General features: G+C 40.3%; 1 protein-coding gene across 1 annotated transcript in view; it reads right to left on the bottom strand.

Moving 5' to 3' along the window:
- Nucleotides 1-14,710, bottom strand: part of CDHR3 (cadherin related family member 3) — a 37,834-nt gene extending 23,124 nt beyond the window's left edge. Inside the window, exons 1-7 of the mRNA XM_030468943.1 lie at nucleotides 14,644-14,710; nucleotides 11,598-11,788; nucleotides 7,296-7,464; nucleotides 4,782-4,861; nucleotides 2,815-2,909; nucleotides 2,608-2,712; nucleotides 148-296 (exon numbers count right to left, since the gene is read on the bottom strand). Of these exons, the coding sequence (XP_030324803.1) occupies nucleotides 148-296; nucleotides 2,608-2,712; nucleotides 2,815-2,909; nucleotides 4,782-4,861; nucleotides 7,296-7,464; nucleotides 11,598-11,788; nucleotides 14,644-14,710 (856 nt within the window). The remainder of the gene's footprint in view (nucleotides 1-147; nucleotides 297-2,607; nucleotides 2,713-2,814; nucleotides 2,910-4,781; nucleotides 4,862-7,295; nucleotides 7,465-11,597; nucleotides 11,789-14,643) is intronic.
- Nucleotides 14,711-26,554: the final 11,844 nt, after the last annotated feature.

Genomic DNA, 26,554 nt, shown 5'->3' with positions numbered 1-26,554 from the left:
AATTTGATTCAAATAACATCCTGAGCATTTCTTATTTCTGGTGATAGCTACAGAATAAAGTAAATTTAAAACTATGGCAAAAACATTTTCTCCAAAGTAGCCACTCTTTTTTTCAGGTGTCAGAAGGCAGATTTTTGTTTGTCTTACATGGATTTATGAAAAAATATCTGTTAGAAGACTGGATGCTGTAGAAAAGTCTGCCAGGAGAGTCTCCATCATCAGGATCTTTAGCTGTTATATTGGCAACAACAGTGCCTGGGCTTTGCTCCTCTGGAATCCTGTAGATATTCTGTTTTCTACAAGATAAAATAAGATTCAGCAAAGTTCACATCTGTGTTCCCAAGGGCAATGGTCACAGATTTATCTGAGCAGCCAACTGCAGCAGCAGACCTATGGCCACACTGTCAGGATAAATATCCCAGTCACTGGCTCTGCCAGCTGGACACATAGCAATAACAGAACTGCTATGTGGTCATAAAGCATGACATAGCCACACAAGTAAGTGTCCTTCCTCTGCAGCTTTTCCATAGTAAAAATAATTTGACTTGCACAGAATCATGGAAGCTGAAGATGGAAGGGGCTGTTAAGTCATGCAGTCCATCTCCACACAGAGCCACGAGCCTGCAGAGCCACATCCCTGTGCACTGAGGATCAGTGCAGCTGCCAAGGAGTTGAGGCCACTTCCTATTTAGCTACAGCTGGGTTGTCCTGTTGTCCATCTGTCTGCCACCTGCTAGTGGCTTTCTACAGCATGGTCCAGACCTTTTAGACACAGCAATGTGATTGTGAAGGAAGTGTATGTTTGTTTTCTTGTCTTCTCCTTTGTTTTCCTGACTCCACAAGTTTTCCATTGATTCTAACAGCCAGAATTTCAAAAGGCTGAATGCCAGCTCAGTGCTGTGAACACCAAAACCAGATGTGCTTTTATATACTATGGGAACAATTAAAAAGATCCTTTGAAACCGTGTTCTTGACAGCTTTGATTGGGAGAAAATAAAGAAGGTTTTTGCTAACTTGCCAAGTTCCCCCAGCTCCCATCCCCACACTAATTATTACAGTGTCAAAAGCCCCATAGCCCCATCAGGCAGCTCACATTTAGCAGGGAAGAGGCCATACACGTGCCCACTGAGGACAGCTTATGAAGTGTGATTTGCTCTAAAATTCTTTACAGAGAGACCTACTTTTTTGGTCTCTCATGTCAGTCTAAAAGGGACAATTAAAACAAATACCAGGCCTTATTTGTGCCATATGAGAACTGAATCTTAGACCTTAGGTGTTATGGATGCTTAAGCCACTACAACTTTCATTAACTCAAAAAAAGTAGATAAATATTTAAGAGAGTTCCCTTAGCATTTCAGATGTAAGGATAAATAAACAGAACTGACAACATTTTGGGGAAATAATCATTCTAGAACACACTGTGCAAATATTGGCACTGGTAAAAGGATCCTGTCTCCAGTAGTACAGTAATGGAGAGCAAGATGTTAACCTCATTGATTAGCACAGACATTACACTCAGGTATTAAATAAGTAGCAACAAAAAAAAAAAAAAAATCCATGTCTGCTTCTGACATTTCCTTTTTCTATTACTTTAGGTTCTCCACCCCTTTATGCAGCCAGATTCAGATCCTTGGCCTCAGCCAGGAGCCAGGCATACATTGGTCTGGATCAAAAAGCACCCAGAAGATTGCTCCAAACAAGTAGGTGAAAACCTCTTGGCCTGGCCCACATTCTACACTGTCCTCTCCTCTGCATAGATGGTAGGCATGAAACATAAACATTACCAGCAGGGACCTTGTAGAGCTTCTGGACTGGGAGGCATAAAGAGAATGTCTTGAATCCAATCAGTGTCTCATGCAAATGACAAAGACAAATCAACAACAGAACCAGATCAACTGTAATAATTGTCAGGCTCCTGCTTCAGAATTAATTGTCCATTGTGCTTTCCACAGCAGAACACCCTGCTGGTGGCACATGTCTATTCCCTCCCATTTTTCAACATTTTCAACAGCAATTTTGAACTCGCTCCAACTAAAACTCCATTAGCCTTCAAAAGCTCTTTCTGACTCCTGCATTATGACACCATTTCCTGCTCATGACACAGGGAGAGGCAACAATGTTTCAGAGATCACTGGGCTTGCTTACAAGTGTAAGTGTCTAGAAATAAAAGAAGACAGATCAAAAGTGAGGCCTTTTTATGTCTAGACATTTCTGCATGAATGGTGAAATGCACATCTGCATGAAGGGCAAATTCTATATGATAGTGTTCACACAAGTTAAAATTCATCTCCTTGTCTGAACTCGTCCAAAGGTCTTTGCATAGCTTTAACCTCTCTAAATGCTAACAAGTACCACAAGTTTGTTTGGCAGTTCATACCATGAAGACAAAGTCTGGAAATATTAAGAACACAAATAAGAATAAAAGAGGAAAATTAGGGCAAAGTTTTCCAGTAAATAAACAGGAATCATAACAAAATGAAAATACCCTTTTCATTATTATTCTGTTGTTATATTTACTCGCCCTTATGTTACACTCTCCCACTGTTGCCAAAGCAGTAGAGCTGAGAAAACATCTACAATTAGAGCAAAATGGAAGTTTTCACTCACATGGTAAAGTAGGGTCTTTCATCATTGATGTTAATTATATTTATGTTCACTGTTTTAGTCGAGTTGAGTCCATCTGGATCTGTCACAGCTATACTTAAAACGTAACTGATAAATAAGAAAACAAACAAGAATTTTTCTCTGGATGTTGGAAAATGTTTCTCTGCCTACTGTAGACTAATAGACCATGTGAATTAAACACATCCTCACCTATGTGGATATTTCTCATAATCAAATGTTTTTGTGGAAAAAATGGTTCCACTTTCCATGATGGAGAATGGCACTGATGAAGAGAGTAGTGAATACTGAAATGAAGAGAGCAAGCAATTAGTCCTTGTACCTTTAAACATCCCTCCATTCATTCCTTGCCCTCTGAAATGGGCCAACTTAGAGTGAGTATAGTACTTACCTCAAACTGCATATTGAAGCAGGCTGACATATAGATGCCAGCACAAACCCTGATCATGTGAGCTTAAGTGGCTAAAACTTGGTTTTATGTGCTTTGCTTGAATTACATTAAAGCCCACACTGTTCTCTGCTTCCATGTTGTCCAGCTCTGCAATGAGATTTTAAAATAGATGCCAGAGAGCAGAGCCACAGTGCTGCAGGCAAAAAATGACTTTGTGGTGGCATCAGAGTTCATGCACAAAGGAGAAGAGAGAGAAGGGGTGAGGCTGGATGCAGGGATCATAAGATGCACTGTGCAGCAGGCAACGAAGTTTAGGGACCCAGACAGTGGGGAAGGCCAAGGAGGGGAGTAGACTTCCATGTCAGACATGAGAGTGTGAGGCTGAAAGGTCCTCACAAGATCTGGATGTTAACGTGGCTGTTGAGCAGCAGCCACTTTGTACGTTGCACAGCGCAAGTGGGCACCACAGTAGTGCATGGGGTGGGAGGGAGCTGAGCACCCTGACACCCTACACAGTAGGAAGAAAGGCAGCACCCTGATCCCCGTGGCTGTGGAGCAGCTAGTGCATGGCCTCCCTGCTGTTATTCATGTGCCTCTGCCAGACCATCACCAGAAAGCCTTCAAAACATTTCCTTTGCTGGTGAAGGTGTTAATAATACTCAGAAAGTCCAAAGTATGCAGCACCAGAGGTTCATGCACCACACAAGTAATTTGCAAAATCCCCTGAGCAAATCTGTTCAAGGGATGCAAGTGCTCTTGTATTATCTTTTGGAAAAAAACAGGAGGTACAGAGAGCTGAGTGAAACCACTTGCCTCCCAAAGTGATAGATTTAAACAAGATTACTTTTAAAAAGCAGCTATGTGGTCACAATTAATAGTTTTTTGCCAGTTGACCTTTCTAAATTCCCTCTCCAGATATTATTTTACCTGTTGCCCAACATTTTTGCATCTTTGCAGCTTCTTACTGTGCCTGAGCTTCATCAGGGGTGAGAAGGCATGTGGAGCTCAATGCCATTGCTCTCAGAAACTAAGCAGAGCCAAGGTCCAGGCCCCTGCTTCCCTCCTCATCAGCTCAGCTTTGGTTGTTTGACTGGGCAAAGCATGAGATTATACTTCAAGGTAATTGCTCTATTGAATAATGCTGCACATTGAAGTAGCATCTTCTGGCTCAGTTCTTGGTGTCTTTTAGACAGCCAAAGGCAATAAAGCAAAGCTACAACACAATTCTTAGGTTAAGTGCATCTACTTTTCTCCTGCCTACAAACAAACGTCACTTTCCAGAAATTTTTCCTGATACCAATAGTATTTTCAGATCAGGTAACACATTTTCTTAACTGAAGGTCACAGTTTGTCCTGAATGCGTCAAAAATCTGAAATTCAGTTGCCTTGCAAGAAATTTCCTTACTGTCTCACTTAAAATAATTTACATTTCAACACAGAGGATTTTAAAAATGTATTTACTTTTAGTCATTCTCATCTACAAGAAATGTTTTGCAAGCCTTTTTTTAAAAAAAGAGACACATTTTCTACTGTATCTCTCATTAAATATATCAATCCCTGCTTTCAATGTCCCTTAATTTTGGAGGGTGGAGAACTCAATATACAATTTGTGCCCAAACACCAAGGGTGAGTTTTGCTAGTTCATTATTAAAAAGTCGTCTTTTTTCCTGTGTTTCTGATAAGGAAGGAAGATGTTGAAGGATGCTGGCAATTAGCAGTAGATTATATCATCTCTGGGTTTGTCTTCTTCTTCTGTAATAAAACTTACTTTGAGTTCAGCATCTTCAGGATCAGCTGCATCAACTTGGTAAATGGGTCCTGGAGGTGTTCCTTCCAAGATATAGATAGCTGCACAAGTAAAAATGTACTCAGTGTTAACTTAGTAAGACTAAAGGACACAGCAGCAAATCTGCTGATACAATTTAGCTGTCCAGACCTATTAGTGGCTGCTGCAGCTTCTCACTTCACCAATATAATTCCAAAATCACCACAAAGAGCACATATTCACAAAAGATAAAAAGAAACCAGTTGCGTGTCTGTAAACAGACAACCATCCCTGTGAGTTGCTGTATGAATTGTGCCTTCAGGAAAAGGACTGATCTTTATATATATATATATATACATAACCTAGCTTGAGCTGCTCACAGGGTATGGAGCAAAATGATGCATTTGGGCTACACCTGTGTCTTTCTTTACTATGCAGCTAGGGAGAAGGTAGCCCTGTCCTTATCTTCTCCCTTCCCTGTCCACTCCGTCCCCTGACAGAAGAGCTCATAGTCTTTCATCTTAATTCCTGCTTTTCCTTTACACCTGCCAGATAAATAAATCATGGATGGTCAGCACTGAGTTAAATTTTTGCCTTACTGAGGTTGGTAATTCAGTGTAAGGCATATTTCTTTCCATGTCAGGAATTCTGACAGCTGAGCCATCCTGTACCGGGCTGCTGGCAAAGGCTTAGCTCTCCTTGGGTTAGTGATTAACAGAACAACAGATCTTTAGATCACATTATTTGCTTTATGCCCTTTTGTGTCTGCTGGACCTGCTGTTTCTGGACTATTAATTTCCACTGAGATCCCTGCTGACTGCTGCTTCTCATCAGAGCAGTGGGAATCCCAGAGCAGAGTAATGAGTTGTTCCCAGAGGACAACAATATGAATATAAAGCTTAATGAGAGGGAGATGCTTTTTCATAACCAGCGAATGCGCAATTAGTGTCTAATTGTATCTGGTACTGTTAACTAAAGCCACACAGTTAGACAGATCAGACATCTGTGCTCACCAATTTATGGCAGCTCTAGCTGAGAGTTAAGCTGATGCACTTATTTGTAACAAGCTCCCACGTAGAGTGTGTTTCATGCTGTGCTGATTCCCTGAAGTGTCACATTTAATTATTATTAGATTCCAGCAGCACCCATGATATGCAAGACACCAGCTATCCTGAGAAGATGACACAGCCTCTTCCCTAGGGGAAGCTAATTTGCTTCACAAACTAAGTATTCTATGCAAGCAGAAACGTCAGCGTGCTTTGGAGGCTTTAGTGAAGCAGCTGGATCAGAGCGGGCCGGGGCTGAACCTGTTTGGGCAGCCAGGCAGAAGTCAAGGCTGCAGCCCCACTCCAAGGGTGGTGATGCTCTCAGCCTATGTGATGCTGCTGCTGGCCCAGATCTGGTGGGGATCAGCAGCCAGCTCCCAATACCTACCATGAACAGATCACAGTTTGGTATTTTCAGGTAGAAAACAAAATTGAATATTGAGCTACTGAATGATTTTCCACACAGTGCTGTTAGACTATCAAGACTTAAAGCAGTTCTCAGTACCTCATGAAATAACAACAGCAAATTTTAATGCACTACCTGAACTGTTCTGTGTGTGAACACTACATGTTCTGTGTGTGAACATGTAATGAATATATCACTATGGTCATTAATCTCATGGCACAGTTTTTCCAGGTTCCTTTCGTTAGTAAGTAAAGAAGATAAAGACTGCTCAGTGAGTAAGACTGTTATTTCTTGTCCTTTTTATTGATGGCGTTGTCACTCATGTTAGTTACTGCATGGCATGCAAAGCCTGCCCTGCATGCTCCAGCCTCATTCCTAAGGCTACAGTGTACTTCTCCCTCTTGCACTGTACTGAAAGTAAACCTGGTTAAGGTCACCTGCCTATTGCAGGAGACAGAACCCACTGTCTCTTTATATTTCTGCCACCACAGATCACACTCTCTGAGATCTCACTATTCAAACTGATTTTCTAATCAATTTGTCATGTTCAGGAGCAAATGCAATACACAGGTATAAAACACTGGCTGAGCAATGGTTGGGGTTTTTTTCACCCTTTCCCTCAGAAATTCTTGCACAAACACAAAATACTCTAATTTAAATTTATCTTGCTTCTCCAAATCAGTCCAGTTTTTTTAAAAGTATGTATACATACTAAATGGTTACGTCTCCACCTTTTTCTTATCAAGAAAAGAACATACATACTGATCAATATAAACCACTATATTTTTTCCTTATAATTCTTCAGGTATTTCAAAAACAGTTAAATCATTTTTGGTCAAATCTTTAAGAAAACAAAATGGGCATTTCCATAAACAAAGCATAGCAAATGTTTGTGTAAACTAAAGCTCTGTTAAAAACAATGTCCTGTTACTCTCATGTTTTTCTAAAGAAAAATGCCTAAACCACTTTAGCTACAGGCATTGTATGCAGCTATGTTTATTGGTTTTTTTTATCTGATGTCACCTTTTCAAGTATTGTTCTTTTAAAAAACCATCACTATCTTACTTTGAATTGCTGTAGTTCCTCGAAATACAGGACGTTCATTTTTATCTGTTACACGGATAGTCAGTATCTTAAGGTCACTTCTCCCAGTTGTGTCTGTAACCAAAATCTGTAAATCAAAGCTCTTTGGCATAGTTTCATAATCTAGGACAGGGTTTCCAGTGGTAACAACCTGAAAAGGAAAAATTATTATTAGCACATGATGTAAGAGATGTAATTATAATCTATATGAATGAATACAGATAAAAGGACACTTTCCATCAGTAAGCAGAGAGTATTTTAGATCATCTTTTACTTGCTGACACATCTCTTGTCAGTGGCAGAAATGTGAGAAAAACCAAGTGGAAAAACCAAAATATAGTGGCTTCATGGAGCAACTCAAGGACCTCTTGTGTGAGGGACAGTTTGAGGAGGAAAATCAGAGGCTGGGCTGAACCTGTCTGGGCAGACAGGCAGAAGTTGAGGCTGCAGCCAGGTTCCAAGGGTGTTGAGTGTCAGCCTACACAATGTGGCTTCTGAGAGACAAAGCTTTGTCTCCAAGGCCAGGAATACATCTTGCAGGCACTTGTGTGTGTCAGGTCCACACCCTTCCAGGTGACACTTTCCAATAGTCAAGAAGTGATGAGAATAAAACTGGGAAGAAGCTCTGCAACACACAAGGGCAGCCTCACTATTCCTGTGAGTCAGGAGTGGGAGGGGGAAGATCTTTTACTTTCAATAGTGAGTGTCGAGTCAGAAGACTGTATAAGCCCTGCAAGTAGCAGCCCCTTCCTTCTATAATCTGTGTCAGGCAGTTTTGCAGGAAAACCAAGAAAGGGGGAACTACATAAGCACACTGTATGAGAGAGGGACCAGAACTGTTTGGTGAAAATGTTGAACTAATTAAAAAGAGGTCTCAAGTTTTGTAAGACTGGTAAGGCAAAAGTTGCTTAGGGTTTTGGGATGTTTTTTAAGACTGCTAGCTCTGCACATCACCTCTGATTTACAAGCACAAGACTGACATTCCAAGAAAAAACATTAAATACATCAGTTTTGGATTTAGAATGAGTCCAGTGCAACAGTAGGATGCTGAAAGTTGTATGCCACGATATTCACTGCTGAAACTAATAAAAGAACAACTTCCCTTTCTTGGACAAGAAAGGAAAAGGTGACTTAAATTTTCTGTGTAGCTAATAAAACTCTCAAGCAGTAGCTGGGATACTATGGAACTGCAGAAGAAGAATTGGGGCTCAAAAGTGTGTGTGACAAAGATGATGTCACTATTCACAACACTGCAGAGCTGAGAAGGCTGGAGAGGATGCAGAAGGAAAACAAATAAATCCTTGATTTTAAATGAGATGCTGTGACCAGAGGATAAACGCAAAAATGATATCAGCACAGTTAGAAGACAGAAGCCAAAATAGAGCCAATTAACACAGACAGTTGGAGGAGAGATAACAGAAGCACAAGTATTTTGTGCCTTCTGGAATGTAAAACATCTGCTCTCAGGAACCTTGTGGATCTTTTTGTTACAATACTGCAGGAGAAAACAACTGTGTCCTGGTTGTTTTCCTTCTCTCCTATATTGTGCAAATACAAGTTTCCCTTTTACATGATGCTAACACAGGAAAAAAGATTCTACAAAAGTTTGCAACACCAATGGGAATCTTGTTCTCCAAAATGAATGTTTACTGGAGATCTAAACACAGTACACAGATGCAATGAATTCAAAATGAGAAACTGTCCAATTCTAAGCAGAAATTATGCACTCTGGGGATTACACATCCACTTCACAGCCAAATATTTTCATTGTTGCTGTAACTACAGCCGAACTGCCTAAATACATATCTTCCACTCTCTTTTATAGAGACCTTGCAAATGAAGATGTGAGTCTAGATGTTCCCCTTGAAGGTTGCTTTTGAGAGCAGCTTGGTGCTGGCATAGGCTGTGAACCACAGTTCCCCTCTTCTCCAGGTGGGAGCAATGCTTACTGATAAAAGCAGCACCACCCAGATTGAAGCAGCTGCAGACTTGGTGAAAGAGAGTCTAGAAGCACCTCACAGCTATCTCCTTCTTGTTTCACCTGAGAATTTCACTACCCCCTGCTCCCTTCTTTGCTCCCAGGATGCAGAAGAAGCATCACTAACAGCAGCAAGGTGGTTCCAGGCAGCAATATGTTTTCATGCATTCAACACATCTTCTGCCCATGGGATTCTTCAAACAAGAGTGAGGCAAGGAGAAATCGGCAGGGCTCGGATCTCAGAAACTGTAACTTTCTTGGAAATCTCAGAGCATATCAAGAAATATGATATTGCCTTGGCTTGTTGCAATGGAGAGTAAAATGTTCTTCATAAATACAGAAGAGCCTGTGCTAACAGGTACTGAGCTAATCTGCAAACCACATAATTCATACATGAGAGATTTTGTCTATATCTTAGCAAAGACTCAATGTCATTAGGTATCCCTGAGGCATCCACTTTGGATCATATTCTTTTTCAAAATGTTATACCAACCTGCTATGACATAGAATAAATAATTAAAGGCAGCAATGTTCATGTAACAACCGAACTAAGGGCACTCGTGTGTATTTATTTTTGCCTTATGAGTTGTTGTTATCGCTCAGCTGCTACTTTGCAGAATTTGTATGTAGCTTTCTTTATAATTTTCTCATTACAGATATTCACTGGTCGAATCTCTCTGTTTCAGTCCTCACAGTCCATTCTGGCAATGGGGCTGTGATATGAAATGGATATAAACTGGCACTTTAGCAGAAGTAGTCTCCAGCCTCTATCTTTCTTGGTCATTCATTTTTATCCTTGTGACACTCTCTGTACCGTGCTAGAACAAGAATTTCTCTGTCACCCCTGCCATGAAAAAAAAAAAAAAAAAAAAAAAAAGAGGAGACTTTTTATTTATTTGCAAAGCTATTTTTCCACTAGATTAATTTGTCTGTCCCATTCAACAAGCAGCAACACAAAATGCTTGTGCTGTACAGTATAGAGATGGCAAGGGGCAGGAACAAGCAGGTAGAAAAAAAAGGTTATGTTGTACAGCAGAAGGTATAGCTTCTATTCAAAGTGCCAAAATACAGCCTAGGAAAGGAGTTCCACATTATGAATTCTGTCAGCAAAGCCTGGTTAAGGGACATATCCATTTCCCTATGCCAGCTATATGCCCTCAGTTGAGCCAGTTCTAGTGTTTGTGCAACCTCATCCTATGCTTCACTGGTGAAAGTGGGCTTTTTTGAGAGAGTTTTTTTGCCATTTTACTAATCTGGCTGGGCAGCAGCTAAAGAACCAGCAGAGTTGTCACAAGTGAGATTTGTACTCTGCAGGGAGCTGGGAGCATGGGAACAGCAGCAGCTCCCCCAGGAAGGTTGAAGCCATGAGCCTCAGCTGCCTGGGGTCACAGTCTCCCTTACCCCAAATTCTTCCACCAGAAACATCAGCAAAAAGAACAAGAACAGAGACCTTTATCAGTTCTGTGAAAACCTGAACTTCATTGGAAGCATCCAGAAAAATGTATTCAAATTAACTTTGAAAGTCTCTATTCAGTGGATCTCCCTATCTTTGAAGTCATGCTTCAGTGTCACTGTTCAGGTCAGACATACAAATGAGTTACAATGGGACAACAAGTTAGCATGGATCTGAACACTCATTGCCAGTGACAAATGCGAGCTAATACTTTCTAATTTGTCCAGCAATGAAAATTACCCTAGAGTAAAAGAAATTGCTTTGCATTTGCCATAGGAAAAGAGTGCACAATAGGTAGAAGTAGATCACAGATGTGTGGCAGTGTGATAACTTCTTACCTGAAGACAACTTTCCCATGTGTCACAGCACTAGTTCAGAACATGACTGACTTCATGACTGACTTAAACATGACTTCAATCTGACTCAGATTACTTTCATTTGTAATAGAGTCAAATTCATTTTAATTCTAGGTGAGAGTGGCCAAGCAGAAGCTGCATGTGGTTTAACTAAGTCACATTAAATTTGTAGTGACTTCATAAAAATTAAGTTGAAAAGCTGTGGATAAATCTTCAAAACAGAAGCATGTCTTGTATGTCCTTCTTCAACTCTACTTTTCCAAAAATCACATTTTTTCTATCACAGAATAAATGGAATTACTGTGAGAGATAGTTTTTTTCCTAGATGCCATTAAAATTATAAACACTGTTGCAACTCATTTGTCATACCTATTGCAGCAAGGCTAACTACTACTGCAATCTACATTTGCAACTGTTTTCTGATTAGAAGATGAGTCACTGTGCACTGTCAGTACTCAGTAATCCAGGAAACAGCAGCAGCTAACCATATAACTCACCTCGTATTCAAAACCTCCTTTTGGTACAATTCCAAAAGCTTCTGTAAATGGATTTGAATTCACTATGGTAGGAAGCATTACAACACCTCGAGAAGCATTTACAGTAAAGGTATGAATGGAAACACCAGCTGCTGCATTTTCTTCAACAGTGCTTGTTGCAGGTAAGCCCTGTAGCAACTGGGTTCTTCTTCCTGCAAGATGAAAATGAATATAAAATTACTTCTGGGAGTCCTAGGCTGGCAGGAGCACACAGCTTGTGCCAAAAGCTTCCATTAATGGAATAGCAAAATGGCTTGATTCTGGTTTTGCTTGTGAATGGTGGTATTGCATGCTAGTAAATCCAGGGCTAATGGCAAAAGAGTCAATCTCTTCTCTAATTCAGTATTATACTATACTATACTATACACCTAGAGTGCCTCGTGTTAAAGCATTATTGTTGCTGTATCATTTGTTTTCATGTATGTTTTTATATAGAAGCAAAGAAACCAAACATATTTCTATTTTTTCACTTCACCAGCAGTAATTGCTGCCTTTGTGCACTAATCCCATCAGAAAGCACCTTGAATCACACAGGGCTGGGTGTTAAAGAAGTAATTTTTTTTGTGAATTATGCCATCTGCAGCACTCAATTCCTCCATATTCCCTCTTCTTATTCTTTCTAGCCCAGCTAAGTGCATGCCTGCAGGAGTGTGAATTTGCAACAGCTTTGGGATGTTGTGCTGCTGTCTTCTCCTTTGAGCATGGCAGAGCAACCTCCATCCCTTGAAGGAGATGTGGGCCCACAACATCAGCCTATGGTTCAAAGCTGTCTGGAAGGAGCAGAGAGCAACTGTGGTACCAAACAGCTTTATGTGAACTCCTTCTTTCTCAATCAGACTTCTGGAGTCCTCAGAACAAAACCTGTGTTTTCACTGATGTTTAGCTTATGGGTTTTGTTATTTTAACAAAGCCCCACAGTGCTTTATCTCATGAAGGCTGTCTAGAAAATGTAAGTCAGGACATCCCTAAGATGACTCTCAACATGAGACTTTGGCCAGGTTGAGTGTTGCTCTGGGGGGCTTCACTGGATTGTCAAAAAACTTGCCAAGAAATCTGGCTGTGTTCAGTCAAACTTCAGATGCACTATGTGCCAAGATGGAGGCAAATACTGCTCACGCAAGGGCCTGGCCAAGCTGTCCATACGTCAGCAATACTGTAGCAAAAGCTCCATGAAATCTTTGCTCTTTCTAGGCAGCAGCAAGGTAAAATGCTGCTATGGGGACGAGGCTGAGGCCCTTAGGGCTGCAACATGTTTCCCCTTAGATGCTCAGTCTGGAGCTTGGGAATGTAATGCCAAGGGAAAAATATCTACTGCTAAGCAACTGCTTATCTACTGCTCTAATGTGATGCAGGACAGAACCATCTCCCTTTGCCCCTTCTCATGTGGCCAGCGAAGGATGGTCTACAGCAGCTAGCAAAGAGAAACTCTAATTGCCATTCCTCCAGCAGCAGCAGGCTTTTTAATCTGGAGGGGGAGAGTTCAGCTCTGATACTTTCCAATGTAGACATCAGAAGAAGCCTTAGAGACTTTTCCCTAAAACTGTTTTATTACACCCCAAGAAAAATTTCTGAAGCATTTTGGAGCATGTTAAACCATGAGACCCACATATGGCCCTTGTGTAATAAACATTGCTTTTACTGGCCTCTCAAGTATCTGTTCCCCATCGGATCAGAGGAGACTTAGGATCCCAGTGCCTTTGCTGCATGAGAAGCAAAACTAACAGCAATAGATGAGTCCACAAGACAAACCATGGAGTCCCACAGTCTCCCTTCTTCCTGCACCCCACCCCAGGAGGCACTTGTCTTTGCTGTGCTTCCTGGACTACTGTTTAAGTCAGTGCACCCACCCAGTGCAAGTCACACAGGAACAAATCCAGGAGGGTTTTTAATATCTCCAGAGATGGAGACTTCACAACCTCACTGGGCAGCCTGTTCCAGTGTTCTGTCACCCACACAGGGAAAAAACTTTTTCTAATGTTTATAACAAGAAATCTAAACGCTGCCTTCTTCCAACTGATTTTACAAAATCACTCCTTCCATATCCACAAGTCTTTGCACACCTCCTCAGTGCAGAGAACAAAACATGCCTGAAGCAATTTAATACATTTATCAGAGTTACCAGCTCTGAACATGGACGAATACTGAGTCCACTACAAAGCAATCATGAGACTGGCTTCCAGCAGTATATGTACATTTAAGTCTTCTTTATCTGTGCTTTGTTGGTCTTTACAGTGTATTTGAGTCACACCTTCAAGCTTTTCTCTCTCCACAACCATGCAGGTTGAAAAGCCACTATTTTTCAAGGAAATCTGAATTTCTCATGCTGAGTCTCTCATGCTGAGTCCTGACGACAGTTCTGGGGACATCAGGAAAACCACCAAATACTGACAGGTTCCTGAAGACTGGCAGAATTCTGTCACTTTCTTGAGAAAAAAAGTGCCCCTACCTCAGCAGCTATCTTACTACAATCAACAACAAATGCTCCATGAGCCACACACACTGTGGTATGAAAGCCTACTTTAAGTTGCTAATGTACACATATTCTTATTGGCAAATCTCTCATGTTTTCACACTTGGTAAAGACAGTGATATTACTCTACTAATACTCCCCACAAGTCTTTTCTGGTTTGGCCCTGTTTCATTGCTTGTTTTACTTCATCAAAAAGAAATGTTATGAATATTTGGAAGGACAGTACTGTTGTATTAATACTAGATATTGTTTCTTGGAGATCTGACCTCCTTTCCCACTCCAAAAGTGTCACAGTGAACAGTGGCTCTTGCACACAAAGTGCCTGCACCAGCAAGTTGTCCTAGCAAGGAGTCATATTCTCTTCTTCATTATACTGCAGTAACCACAGAGCTCAGTCTATTTCATCAGGAATATAATTGTTACTTGATTTTTTCCATCCGTGCCTGATCCCTAAATAGGTATTATAAAGCTCCCAAGAGAAAGTATAACAGCCAACAGTGTTCTAATTTTAGCAGCATAATGAAATCATGCTCTTACCAGATACTACTCCCAGCAAAATGAGAAGGAACACGATCTCCGTCGTTTTTAAGATCCTGTCCCTCATGTTCACAGGATGCAAACTGAAGGAAAATCATGGTATGTTTTCCCTACTTTATGTGAGCTCCACCTAAATTCTTCCTTTGTCATGTTGTGGGGTAAGAAACAACACAAAGGACCTGCGTCTCTAAGGGAGATTCTAAACACCATCAGCTTGTTTGCTTGTCAGAGAATGGCTCCTTGTTGACACTCCATCAGCAGACCTGGGCCACACTTGAGAAAACAATCATCATCAGTTGTTTCACTGCAATCAGCTTATTTATTAAAGCATTATCAAAAGAATCTAATAAGTTCTAAGTTTTGAAATACTATAGTGCTTTCATGGCTCTGGCAAATGAAATGCTCTCTTCATACATCAGGTTCAAATACTCTTTTCTTTCTTAAATATTCTGAAGTTTTCTCATTTCTCTAGGTATCAGAGAATTTCTCAGACCACACACACTGCATACCTGGAGGTACAATTGCAGCATATTTTTGAGATGAAGTTACCTTTGCTATAGCTGTCTCAGGAACTACACGGACCGCTATGCAGAGTACTGTCTTCCTTAGATTAGGCATTTAGCTGTCTAGCCCACAATACACCCTTGCTACTTTTGGTCCTTTTTAATCTAAGGGCACTTCTAGCACTTTTACATGGCGCACAGCATAGAAATTACACTAATACAAGAGCTGGATGCAATATAGGTGCATCAGCTCCTAGAATGCTTTATGTTGGAAGGAAGCTCTGGAGGTCATCTAGTCAAACACCTTGCTCATCGAGGTTTAGATAGATCAAGTTGCTCAGAGACTTGTCTAGTTGATTCTCAAACACCTCCACATAAAATTAACAGCTCTGATAAAATGTAGAATTTAGAGATTCAGGCTAAACACAGCTCTGGAGTGTTGTGAACTAAGCCAGCACCTCTGGGCAGTTCTGCATGACAGTGTAACTGTCTCAGTGAAAGCTGACAGCAGTTCAGAAAGCTCTGTCCTGTGCTCCTGTGTTTTGTGATGTATGACCATGCAAATTGAACGTGCTGAACATGAACAGCAAGTTTAATGCTGTGGTGGGCACTGCCTATTCTTCTTCTAGCATGCAAATCCTAAAGTACTGCACAGATGTGCCCTGGAGGATTCTGCTGATAAAATGAAAGTGGAAAAGATGCATCAGTAAAACCTACTGATTGGAACTGAGCCATAAGTACATATCTGATACTGGCTTGAGGAATCATAAGAAACATTCATTTGATGGTTGATTTGCATCTGTTTTAAAGTGCTTCTAGGGCCTCGCCAAGTCCAGATAAAGCTTGGGTTTAAAGTGAATATGGCCATAGCCTCTCATCTGGGAGCACACACCGCATCCGCCTGCAGAACTAAGGAAGGTGATCTTCCATTGCTCCAGGAAATGTGTGCCTAGGCCTTATGCTAGTAAAAATATACATGGAAAATCTCACTCTGAAATGGCCTAGTTATACTGATAAGATGCTAATGCAAATGTATGTATATTGGCAAGAAGTCTAGCTTGTCCCTTTACCTACCAGAGCACTGTTCATCCCTTCACATGTATTTCCTGGATCCATAAAGACACTTTTGATCTGACTGGACATCTCAACAAAGATGATGTCTGTCTGCACAGGAATGAACCACACTTGTACAATAAGCTTGTGATCTTTTACTCATTATCAGAACACTGAAAAACTGCTGCTAGTTTTATCCCTTCCTTTTAGTTGCAATGTATAATCTATCCCATTATTCTGCTGTTTCTTTTAATCTTGAAAGAACTGTAGAAATATCTGGACTAAGTTTTAAAGTAACCAGTCTTTCAGATACATGTTTCAATTTGTTTAATATCCAGCTGAAGTGATGGGAGACTGTCTTCAACCTATAATATGAATAGTCAAGCTTTCCCCAGGACTCACAGGTCAACAATTTCTGTCCTTTATTTTCTTTCTCTCACTTCTTAGCCTGGGTTTTTGGAGGGGTTTGGCTGGGTTTTTTTTCCTATAAGTACAAAATTTCAACTTCTTTGGTTTGTCCTTCCTTCAACTGAGAACCTACACAGATCTACTTTCACCAAGAGTTCAGTGTATCTATTCATAAGTCAGACTTCAACCATCTTATGCTAAAGACACTGTAGAGGGATATGGGAGACATGGATGGAGCAAGCACCTGCAATACACATGCTTGAAATGCCAGCCTTTCCCCATTTTCACCTGGAGTGAAATGGGTAACTATTTCAGGTTCTATGCGAATATCCATGGAATAGTTAATCTCTGTTTTCTCTCATGGAGGGCAGCTCACATGGGTGCAACAAGTATGAGCAGAAAGAGCTCTGGCTCCTTCTTCCTCCAGTCACTGCCAGCATCTCTCAACACCTCCCTTAGATCCATCTTTTCTGATACCTCTCTGCTAAGTGGATTTCTGGGGTTCTCTGATTCATTCTGCCATGTTGAATAGGAATAAGGTGGAAAAGCAGCCAGAGTTAAAAGAGCTCTGAATGGATTGAAAATCAAGTTGCTACATCTTTCAAGAAATCAAAGAATCTTCGTTCCAGGGATTGGAATGTGAAATACTGCACTAGTCTTAGGTTGGGATGCAGAGAGAAAGCATGGAAGGTGAGGGGTATCAGATGGGACAGACCAGAATTTGATGTGCAAAGTTTCAGTTACCTGTCCTTAGGGAAGTGAGGGATTTTAACAGAGGACAGCTTGAGAGAAGTAATATCCTAGCATAACAAAATGTGCAAGTTGAGGACATTGAACTTTTTTCTATGCATGTAATGCTCAATTGACTTCCAGCCTGTCAAGAGGGAAGAAATGTTCTCTCTCTTTTCAAATGCATCAGAGGTTCAAGGCATAATTTTCCCATTAATGGCTGTTTCAGCCAGAGTAGTGACTCTCTTCTGCTTAGCCAGCTCACAGGAAAGGATACATTTTGCTCTTACTGTGGTAATTACTCACAAAAAATTGACCACCCTAAAGACAATTTTCACACACCTAATCCAACCTCAGCTCAAGAGTATTTATTATTGTTATTCCATTAATTACATTACCTAGACTGTCTATAAAGTTTTATTTTTATTTGTTATCCTTTAAACAGTACAAATTTTCCATCCACTGCCTTGGTAACCTTTCCTAAAATATTAAAAAAGTGCCTTAGCATCTCATACCAAAACATTATGAACCATTTCATTTGATTTCTCAGCTAAAATTTTCCTCTGTACCATTTGTGAGTGACAAGAGTAAACTAAAAGCCACTACCCAAGCTACCTTAATCTCACCTAAACTAATCCCTGCTTAGCAAGGCTGGTAACCTGTGCAATTATGCAAAAAATTCCAAGACAGGTATCTGGGCCATCTATTTTCTGTCATTGACTTGTAAATACATAAACCCACTAGTCAACTCTTTGATAATTAACTTGAGGTATCTTTTAAGAAGAAGTGATTTCATCACATCAAGAGCTTTTTGGGGGTCCAGTAAAGTAAAGAACAGCATAAAATCTGGATGAATACACAGAGAAGTCCAAAAACATTGCTCTTTTCAGGGCTGACCACGAGTTCTTCCATTGCCCCAGCAGCTATACAGTCAACGGATGAAAGGATTTGCCAAAGAAAGAATTCCAGGAGTCTGATTTTTGCCACAAAGAACTTCAGCACTTATTTTAGGAGTTCTGGCAGCATGTAAAACATTAAGGTAGAGGAGATTGTTCTTATCCTTCCTATTCCTTCCACTCCCTCTTGATAAATGTGGACTGATGATTACAAGGACAAAAGTTCAAGAAAGCTCTAGATATACATGAATCCTCCTTAAAAGAGGTCAAGTGACTTCTTCAAGGCCACACAGAAAGTCTACAAAAAGCCAAAGTTCTTGGTCCCACTCACAAGCTCAATGATGATGACTGTAAAATACATTGCTGTAAAAACCACACTCCTGCCAAATGTTTTTCTCTTTAAGTTCTTGTGCTACTTAAAATTTCTACACTTTCTTTCCTGTCAACATAGCATGGAAGTCAGTGAAACACAAGCTTAGAAAAAAAGATTATCTCTGCAACTACTTTGGTTTTTGTAGTTCAAGATCAAAAACATGTACTGGTGTAGAACATTCAATACCTGTGAGAAATTATGTTGCTTGTCCTCACCAGTCATGTATGTCTCTTGAATTTTAATTGTGTTATGTGTCTTCTAAAAAAAATTACAGTGCAAGAACAGATTAAATGGAAAATGCAGAGAGGCCAATGAAGTTGTCTTTCTCAGTTCAGTGGTTATTGGATCAGAATCTGAACCCATGTAGCAACACTTTGTACCTCATTATAAGGTATTTACTCTGAATTACATATATTACTCTTATTGTAATGGCTTGGCAACATGAGCTGATTGGTAAATATATAAACAAGGTTGTGAAATAGCAAACTATGCAACAAGAAAGAATGCTCTGGGCAAATATGGGTACAAAAACTCTGAGGTTTCTATGTACACAGCATGATGCACTTAGTGAAGTATTTGAATATATCAAGAATTACTTAAACAAGCCTTTGCATCATGAAACATAAAACTTACTTATTTTATTAGCAAAATGTATTTTATTATATTTTGCAAAAGCAACCTTGCATTTGAGCACAAATAAAATATTTTCTGTTGGCTTTACAAAAAAAAAAAAAATGTATGGAATTAACAGAAAATGGCTGGGCATAAGGTGAAGGATCAAGTGGCAGAGTTTCACTTGAGGGTAGAGAGTTTTTTACACTGAAGTTCCTCCATCCTTTGTACAGGATAAGTGAGAATAATTTGGTACTTACTAGCAGTGTGAAATTGTTTGTTTTCAGTTTCAAGAATGTTGTGATCTTCAACTGGGCTCTGCAGCTCTCCAGGGGAGTAGAGGAAGGGTGTGTGATGAGACAAGGGCTTGTAGCCCTGGATATATTCCAGTTTTGCTTGGGCTGCCAAGGCTGTGGTGGGGACTGACCTGTGCCATGTCCCTGAGGTGCCACAGGACCATTATAGCCATCTTGGTTCACCCCTCTCAGTGGCTGTGTTTCCCCAGAGGGGTCAGAAGTAGTTCTGTATTTTCCTTCTTTATTTTTTTTACAGATGTAATACAAACCACTAGAATATTTTTACCTGAGATGCTTGGTTTATACTTTATTCTGCTTTTCCCTGACCTTCACCCTATTCTGCCTCATTGCTCCAGAGTTCCAGTGAGCTTCACCTCAAAGGGCACTGAATTGATTCCTTTCCAATGATAGCCTGTAGCTGGGAGAGGTTATTCTCCTCCAGGTATTGGCATGGGAAAGCCAGTGATAAAAAACAAACAGCGTCTGCCTCCCAGCATAGACTTCCCCTGGGGAAAATGTGGCTTCTGCCCCCCCCTGCAACTGTACCTGGCACCTGGGAGATACACAAGGGAGTAAGGAGAGACTTTTGAATCTCTTCCCCATTTGTTTCACTGGATAAGCTGCTGTCTGGCTGGTGGGCTGAAGTGTCTGAAAGAGGACAATACACTTTTATGTGGGACCTTAAATAACTGTAAGGTAACTGCTCAGGGCTCTGTTCTTCTGATGTTCCTATGAGTGTCACTCCCCATCATATGACTGCCCACCATCTGATTGATGGTAACCATAGCATTCATGGAGTCTCAGTCCTAATATTACCATGGATCAGGTGGCACACAGAAGCCTAAAAACCTCCTGAGGGTCTGGTGTATTGTTCATGTTTCTGCTTCATTCTCCTGCTTAGCAGTACCCAACACAGTAGTACAACAATTGACTCAGCTATGTGAGGATATGAGGACAGAGACTTGGGAGGCAGATGATTGAAGCTGAGGCTGTGAAGTATGAGCCAGTGAAGAGAAAAGGTGGATGAAAAGTTGGATCCTGGCTGGGAAAGTCAAGGAAAAAATTTGGAAAGAAAAAGATGCTGCATGTGAAGCTGAGGTTCTGATCTAAGGACATGAAGGTGTGCAATATGGAGGGTGGGTTTTGGGATCTTCACTCTAAGAAGCATGTGCAAGAACAGCTATGGCAGCACAGACATAGGTTTGTAAATTGGAAAAAATGTTGTGTGGTAGACTGAATGGGAAGTAGCAGGCATTGGCTTGAAGAGGAGGCTTGGTTATTCCTATGACAACAAAGGAAAATAACTTTTCAACAATAATTCCATTTTCTACCTCAATATTTTGCCAGGAATGTAAATTGTCTAAAGCTATCCTTGGAACCTTTCTATTTGGGTAGCATTACCATTTCATCTAGATTATTGGAAAATAATTATAATTATTTTGGTCTCACAAAGATCAATAACAGGACTGATTCCGAAAGGAGCAATTTCAGTAGACTGGGGCCTGAAGACAAACAAAAACTTAATCACACAAAGGAGACAGATGCAATCTTCATCACTAGCTTCATCTTTGCTTCCTGTAAGCTCTGTGAGTAGAGCAGCGCTTTAGAAACATCACACAATGATAGGGTCAAATTTATCTGGGTACAAACACAGAATCACTTCTTTACAATTGCTGAGTTCAGATTATGTTTATTTTATCTGAGAGCAAACATGAATGAAAAAAAATGAGCCACTTAGAAGTGACATGAGGCAATATTGTATCTGAGTAATCGCTTGACTGAGTCTGCCACCACATTATTATGCAAAAGGCAGCAGGAAAGCTGCGCGGTAGTCCGGATGTAGATACTTCTTGCCTGTGGATTTGAGCATCAATATCACTAACAGCCTGAGACCACAAAAGCTTTTTTAATGAAACAGAAGACCCCCACACAGTAAGCATACTGTCCAACAAACATTTTGACAAAGAGCTGTAAGGACAAGTGGGTGAATGCACAGGGAGAGGAAGAAAAACCTCAGCAGTTCTGATTGACCCCAGTCACATAAAACCTGGCTGTCAGGAGCTACATGGGAGATAACAAGGAAACAAGGTAAGAATACATCCATTTGCTGTGCATTGCTACCCTGGCCATTGCTGGAGCTGAGGGAATATTGCCATCTAGTGCCACACAGAAATCATAGAATCATAGGATCAGCCAGGTTGGAAAGGACCTCTGAGACTCCAACCTGTGATCCATTACCACCGTGGTTACCAGACCATGGCACTGGGTGCCACATCAGTCTCTTAAAAACCTCCAGAGACAGAGAATCTACCACCTCCCTGGGCAGCCCATTCTGATGCCTGATCACCCTCTCTGTAAAGAATTTCTTCCTAATACCTAACCTAAACCTCCCCTGGCAGAGCTTAAGTCCATGCCCTCTTGTCTTACTGAGAGCTGCCTGGAGGAAGAGACCAACCCCCCCCTGGCTCCAACCTCCTTTCAGGGAGTTGTAGAGAGCGATGAGGTCTCCCCTGAACCTCCTCTTCTCCAAACTAAATCCAGCTGTCTAGACAGAAAAGAGCCATTTAATTAATGTAGGCAATGGTTACAAAGCATACTAAAAACCAGGGACATCATGTGCCAGGTCAGTGTCTTTGCCAAGTTTGTTATTGAAAATGTTACACTTTCTCCTTTTAAAAAAATGACAGTATGTTGTGGGAACTGAGTCACAATGCTTTGGAGGAGAGACTCCAGTTGTTCAGAGGTTGTGAAAAAAGTGTGAAAATACTCACATCGTGCTTTAGCAAGCAGCAGTCAGAATTATGGGATGCTTTCGAGGATTGCATGTATCTTAGCTACCTTGAAAAAACTAAGACAGACCTATATACATTAATGTTATAGAGTCATTCTAGGCTGTTGGAAACAAAGAAGCACTACTAAGGTGCAGCTGGTGTAACCAACATTAATCATTGCCTCTAGGATGGGAAGCATCATACTTCTTGAAAGGTCTGTTTCTTCACAGTGACAATAAAGGGGATTTGGGTTGGCTACTTCTGATGTTAAGATCCCTCCAGACCTGTGTGCCTATCTCTGTGTGCCATTTTTTAACCAGGTAGGCAGTAATTTTGATGACCTGTTGGAAAAATAAATACCACTTTCAGGCTCCTAAAACCCATGATGTCAGCTGTGTGGTTCTCATTCTGGCGATGGGACACATAACTCACTCAAGAGTTCCCACTGACCACAGTGAAAACAAGCTCTGCCCTATGACAATTTTGCATTCCCTGTCAGGCAGGCACACTGGACTACAACATATTTTATATTCACCTCTGTGTGCAACAGCATCATGAATTTCCTTACATTGCTGTGCCAGAAAGAGCCCTCAGGAACAAAGCAGTTCAATTCCCCTCAGCCAAGACCCTGCTGAGCCAGAGATGAGGGTTTCTTTAATCAGTGCATATGTTTGAGATACTTTAAATGAGGCCATCAACTCACTACTCTGTACTACCAAATACATGCCAGATTATAACAATTTTCAGTCATTGCCCATCTGGAGCAGATTCAAACCAGTGTCTGATTTTCAAAAGCAATTTGAAAATAAAAATCAATTAAGCAACCCAATCTTCCAGCTGCAAACAATGTCCAGATTTTCAAGCCAGCAATGTAATGTTTATATATGTTGACTTAAAATTACTTAAATGTCCCACCAGTACCTCTAAGTTAATTGCCAAGTTATTGCTTGTGGTTGTGACTTTCCCACTATTTCTACCCACTAACCATGTAAAGAAAAGGATTACATTACAGAGGGAATCAGAGTCAATATTGTAAAAGAATAATATTTTTCAGCCTGCGAAGGGTTAGAATATTTGAGACACCTACCACTCCATTTTCTTTTAAATAGCATGAATCCCAATTAAGTAAGAAACTACATAATTCATTTGCTTATATTTTTAATTTCATAATTTCACACCATGAAATATAATACCTTAAAGGGGTTTTCCCCCTTTTTTATACCGATTTCAAACGTGATGTAAAGATGTGTAACACAAGTTTGCCCAGATAAGGATTTATTTAAGTACTAAAAACTCTCACAATTATAGTATATACAGTTAATGATGTCAAACTCTGGCAGGATTTTTAGGGGTATTTCCTTTGCTCTAAATGGAGTTTCACTTAGCAAAGTCCTTGCATATGGTATTAGAAAAGAAGAAGAATATGTGCAGTCCTGACTGTCCATAAATAATGTTGAATTAAAGTTGCATCTAAAAAGGAACCTGAAAAGCAAGGATGTTAGTTTTATAAACACATTTTAAAGCACTTATGAAAGTGACCTTCCAAAACCCTCAGTCTTATCATCTCAGTTCCTCCTAGCTAAACTTTGCTAACAAATCTAAGCTAACAGCTTCCAGAAATAAATGCCAAGAAGCTCACAGCAAATTCTAGAATTCCTCCACGGGGACACACACCTACCTTTGGGGTGCAACATAGAGTCAACTGATTTTCTCAGGCTTTTGCCTGAGAAGAAGGCTAGCTCAGACAGTTTGGGTGTCCTAGGAGGGCAGGAAAGGATTACTAATGTTAGTTCAGTATTTTAATTGCCCTACTGAAGAGGCTGCATACTTGCCTGGAGATGGATTCACTGACTTCATTGGGATCTGGATCAGCCTTTTAAGTTTGAATGAGCTGAGAAGGTGGCAGAAAGGATGGACATTTTCCCTGCTGGTACAAACTGGCATAGCTCTACTGACATCTGCACCAGCTGAGCCTTAGTTCAGGACATGCACAGCTTTATGAAGATACGACGTAAAATAAATTCACAAATTGTTTTCTTGTGCTAAGGGGCAGCAGTGAAATGACATGCCAAATGTCTTTAGGAATCAAGAAGTGGACTCCTCAAAACATTGAGGCACTCAGCAGTTCAACTGATGGACAGTTTTAATGAAAAGAAAGGTAATGCCCATGCACAGGTAACAACAGCACCTATGGATCTTCTGTTTCAGTTGACACTAATGGCATGAAGTGGGTTTTAGCCACTTTGCTCTACTGATATTTGCAAACCTCTGAAACTGTTTCCTTGAAGAAACTATTTTTCTGTACATGAGCATTTTTCTTTACAAAACCTTCATAAGCTGTACAGTCTGTTCCTTGTTGTTTCATATCAGCCTGGGCTGTTCCTGCACAACTGTTGATGTTGCCATACAGGGAACAGGATCCATTAATAGATTCTGTGTAAGAATTGAGCCAAGTGGATGACGTGGCCAGAAATAAATGGCCAGGAAACAGGGAATCTGACCTGTGGAACAGCCTAGAACATGCTTTTCATTTGTGTCCAGAGGATGTAGAGTAATTCTCGTCCAGGTTGCAGTGTACATCATGAATGGGTTCTACAGACCCTGAAACCTCTACTGTTGTGGTTTTGTGAATACAGAAATTTAGCCTTGTTTCTGTTTACATTTTTCTTGACAGTTGGACTTGATGATCAACCTTAATTATTCTATGATTCTAAAATAAGTTGTGCTAAACATTTAACTATAAGGGTTTTTTCTGTTGAAATTAATTAAATGCTCTTTGAAGTATCAGAGGGGCAGTCACCATGTCCCAGCTAAATGGTTTGTTTGCAGCAAATTACTTTCTATTCTTAAACAAAAATAATTTAATCATGTGTCAGAAACAAATGAGATTTTGACAGATTAGTAGAGTTGCTGCTGCTAAAATAAATTTGTTGCCAGATTTGTTTACAAAACTTCTCTTTCAGGGATGGGTGAACTTCCTGGAATTTGCCAATCTTTTGAATAAATATTGTGGAGGATTTGCAAAATAAGAATTAATTAAACTTTTCCTCTGAGTGAAAACCAGGCATTTTGCTCAGTGTAAAAAAATTGCTTGCAAGCAAAAAGATGTCTTTTTTGAAGTGGTAGAGAAGCAAGGAAATCTGAGCACTTCCTTTCCTTTTCCAAACACAATTTGGGAAATAATAACTATGACTAAAACAGGAATTGTAATTTATATATTGGATTTGATTTATCCCTTTTTACCTTTCTTCATAGTTCTGAACTGAGCTCAGTAAGTTTGACTTCAGCTTTTAAATCCCTCAGAGGTCTGCTTATTTTTCTACAAGTCTTTTTGGTTTGTCTGCTTCTGTGCAATACGTGGCAGACATGTTAATTTCTGCATGAGGGAATTTTTGATACTGACTCTTACATATAACATGTTGTTCAAACAAAGGTCTCTGAGCGTTAGTTTGGATGGGTGGTATCACCACCTCAGACAAAGAGATAAGCTTAATATCATCAGTCAGCAATTCTGCTGAGATATCTGAAAGGACCAGATGCTGAAATGCTCATCTTAGCCAGGATAAGTATTTGCACTCCTCCTTTTTCCTCACTGCAAACTGGGTTATTTTTTTGCGAGATTTGGGGTGGTGGTGATATTTTAAAGTGATCATTACAAATTTATTCTTCATTGATGAAAAAGCAAACTTTCTGCCCTTTCATATACAAAGTCAAGAAACAATCACTAAAGATCCCATCTATAAGAATGATTTTGCTGTGGCTCCATTGAGGAGGAAGTCCAAAGATGGTAATTTTTCTAATAAATAGACTAATATCCCCTCATTCAGACAAAGATTTTTTTTATTTATTTTTTTAGGCTTTTGTTCAAATGCCACTAACCTCAGAAATTAGTCCTTGACAAAAGCCTTCCAATGTTACTATTTGGAATTTATTGTTTCTGACAAAGCCCATGGCCGATGTCAGTCTGGCAATGGACTGTCTGCCAGTGGCACCATCAACTTGAGGGACAACAACATCACTTCAGGTAAATCAAGCACAAAGGCTGTCAGCAGCTCTTAGGTAACTTACAAAAGAGCTCATGTACTTCACAGAAGACACGGGATTTCAAAAGCATGCAGTGGTCAGGCAAAGAGTCTTTCTTTGCTTGTTTAGGTGTCAAATCAGGAGGATGTATTCTTCACTGTTACTTTTCCCTAAAAATATTTCCAACTGGGAAAAAAACCCCCAAACTTTCTTAAAGGTTTGATCAGTCAAAGATACCCCATGATGC

The sequence above is a fragment of the Calypte anna genome, chromosome 1, assembly GCF_003957555.1.
Source record: "Calypte anna isolate BGI_N300 chromosome 1, bCalAnn1_v1.p, whole genome shotgun sequence".
Lineage (NCBI taxonomy): Eukaryota > Metazoa > Chordata > Aves > Apodiformes > Trochilidae > Calypte > Calypte anna.
The sequence above is the reverse complement of the archived record's forward strand: the minus strand, read 5'-3'. Positions and strand labels throughout refer to the sequence as shown.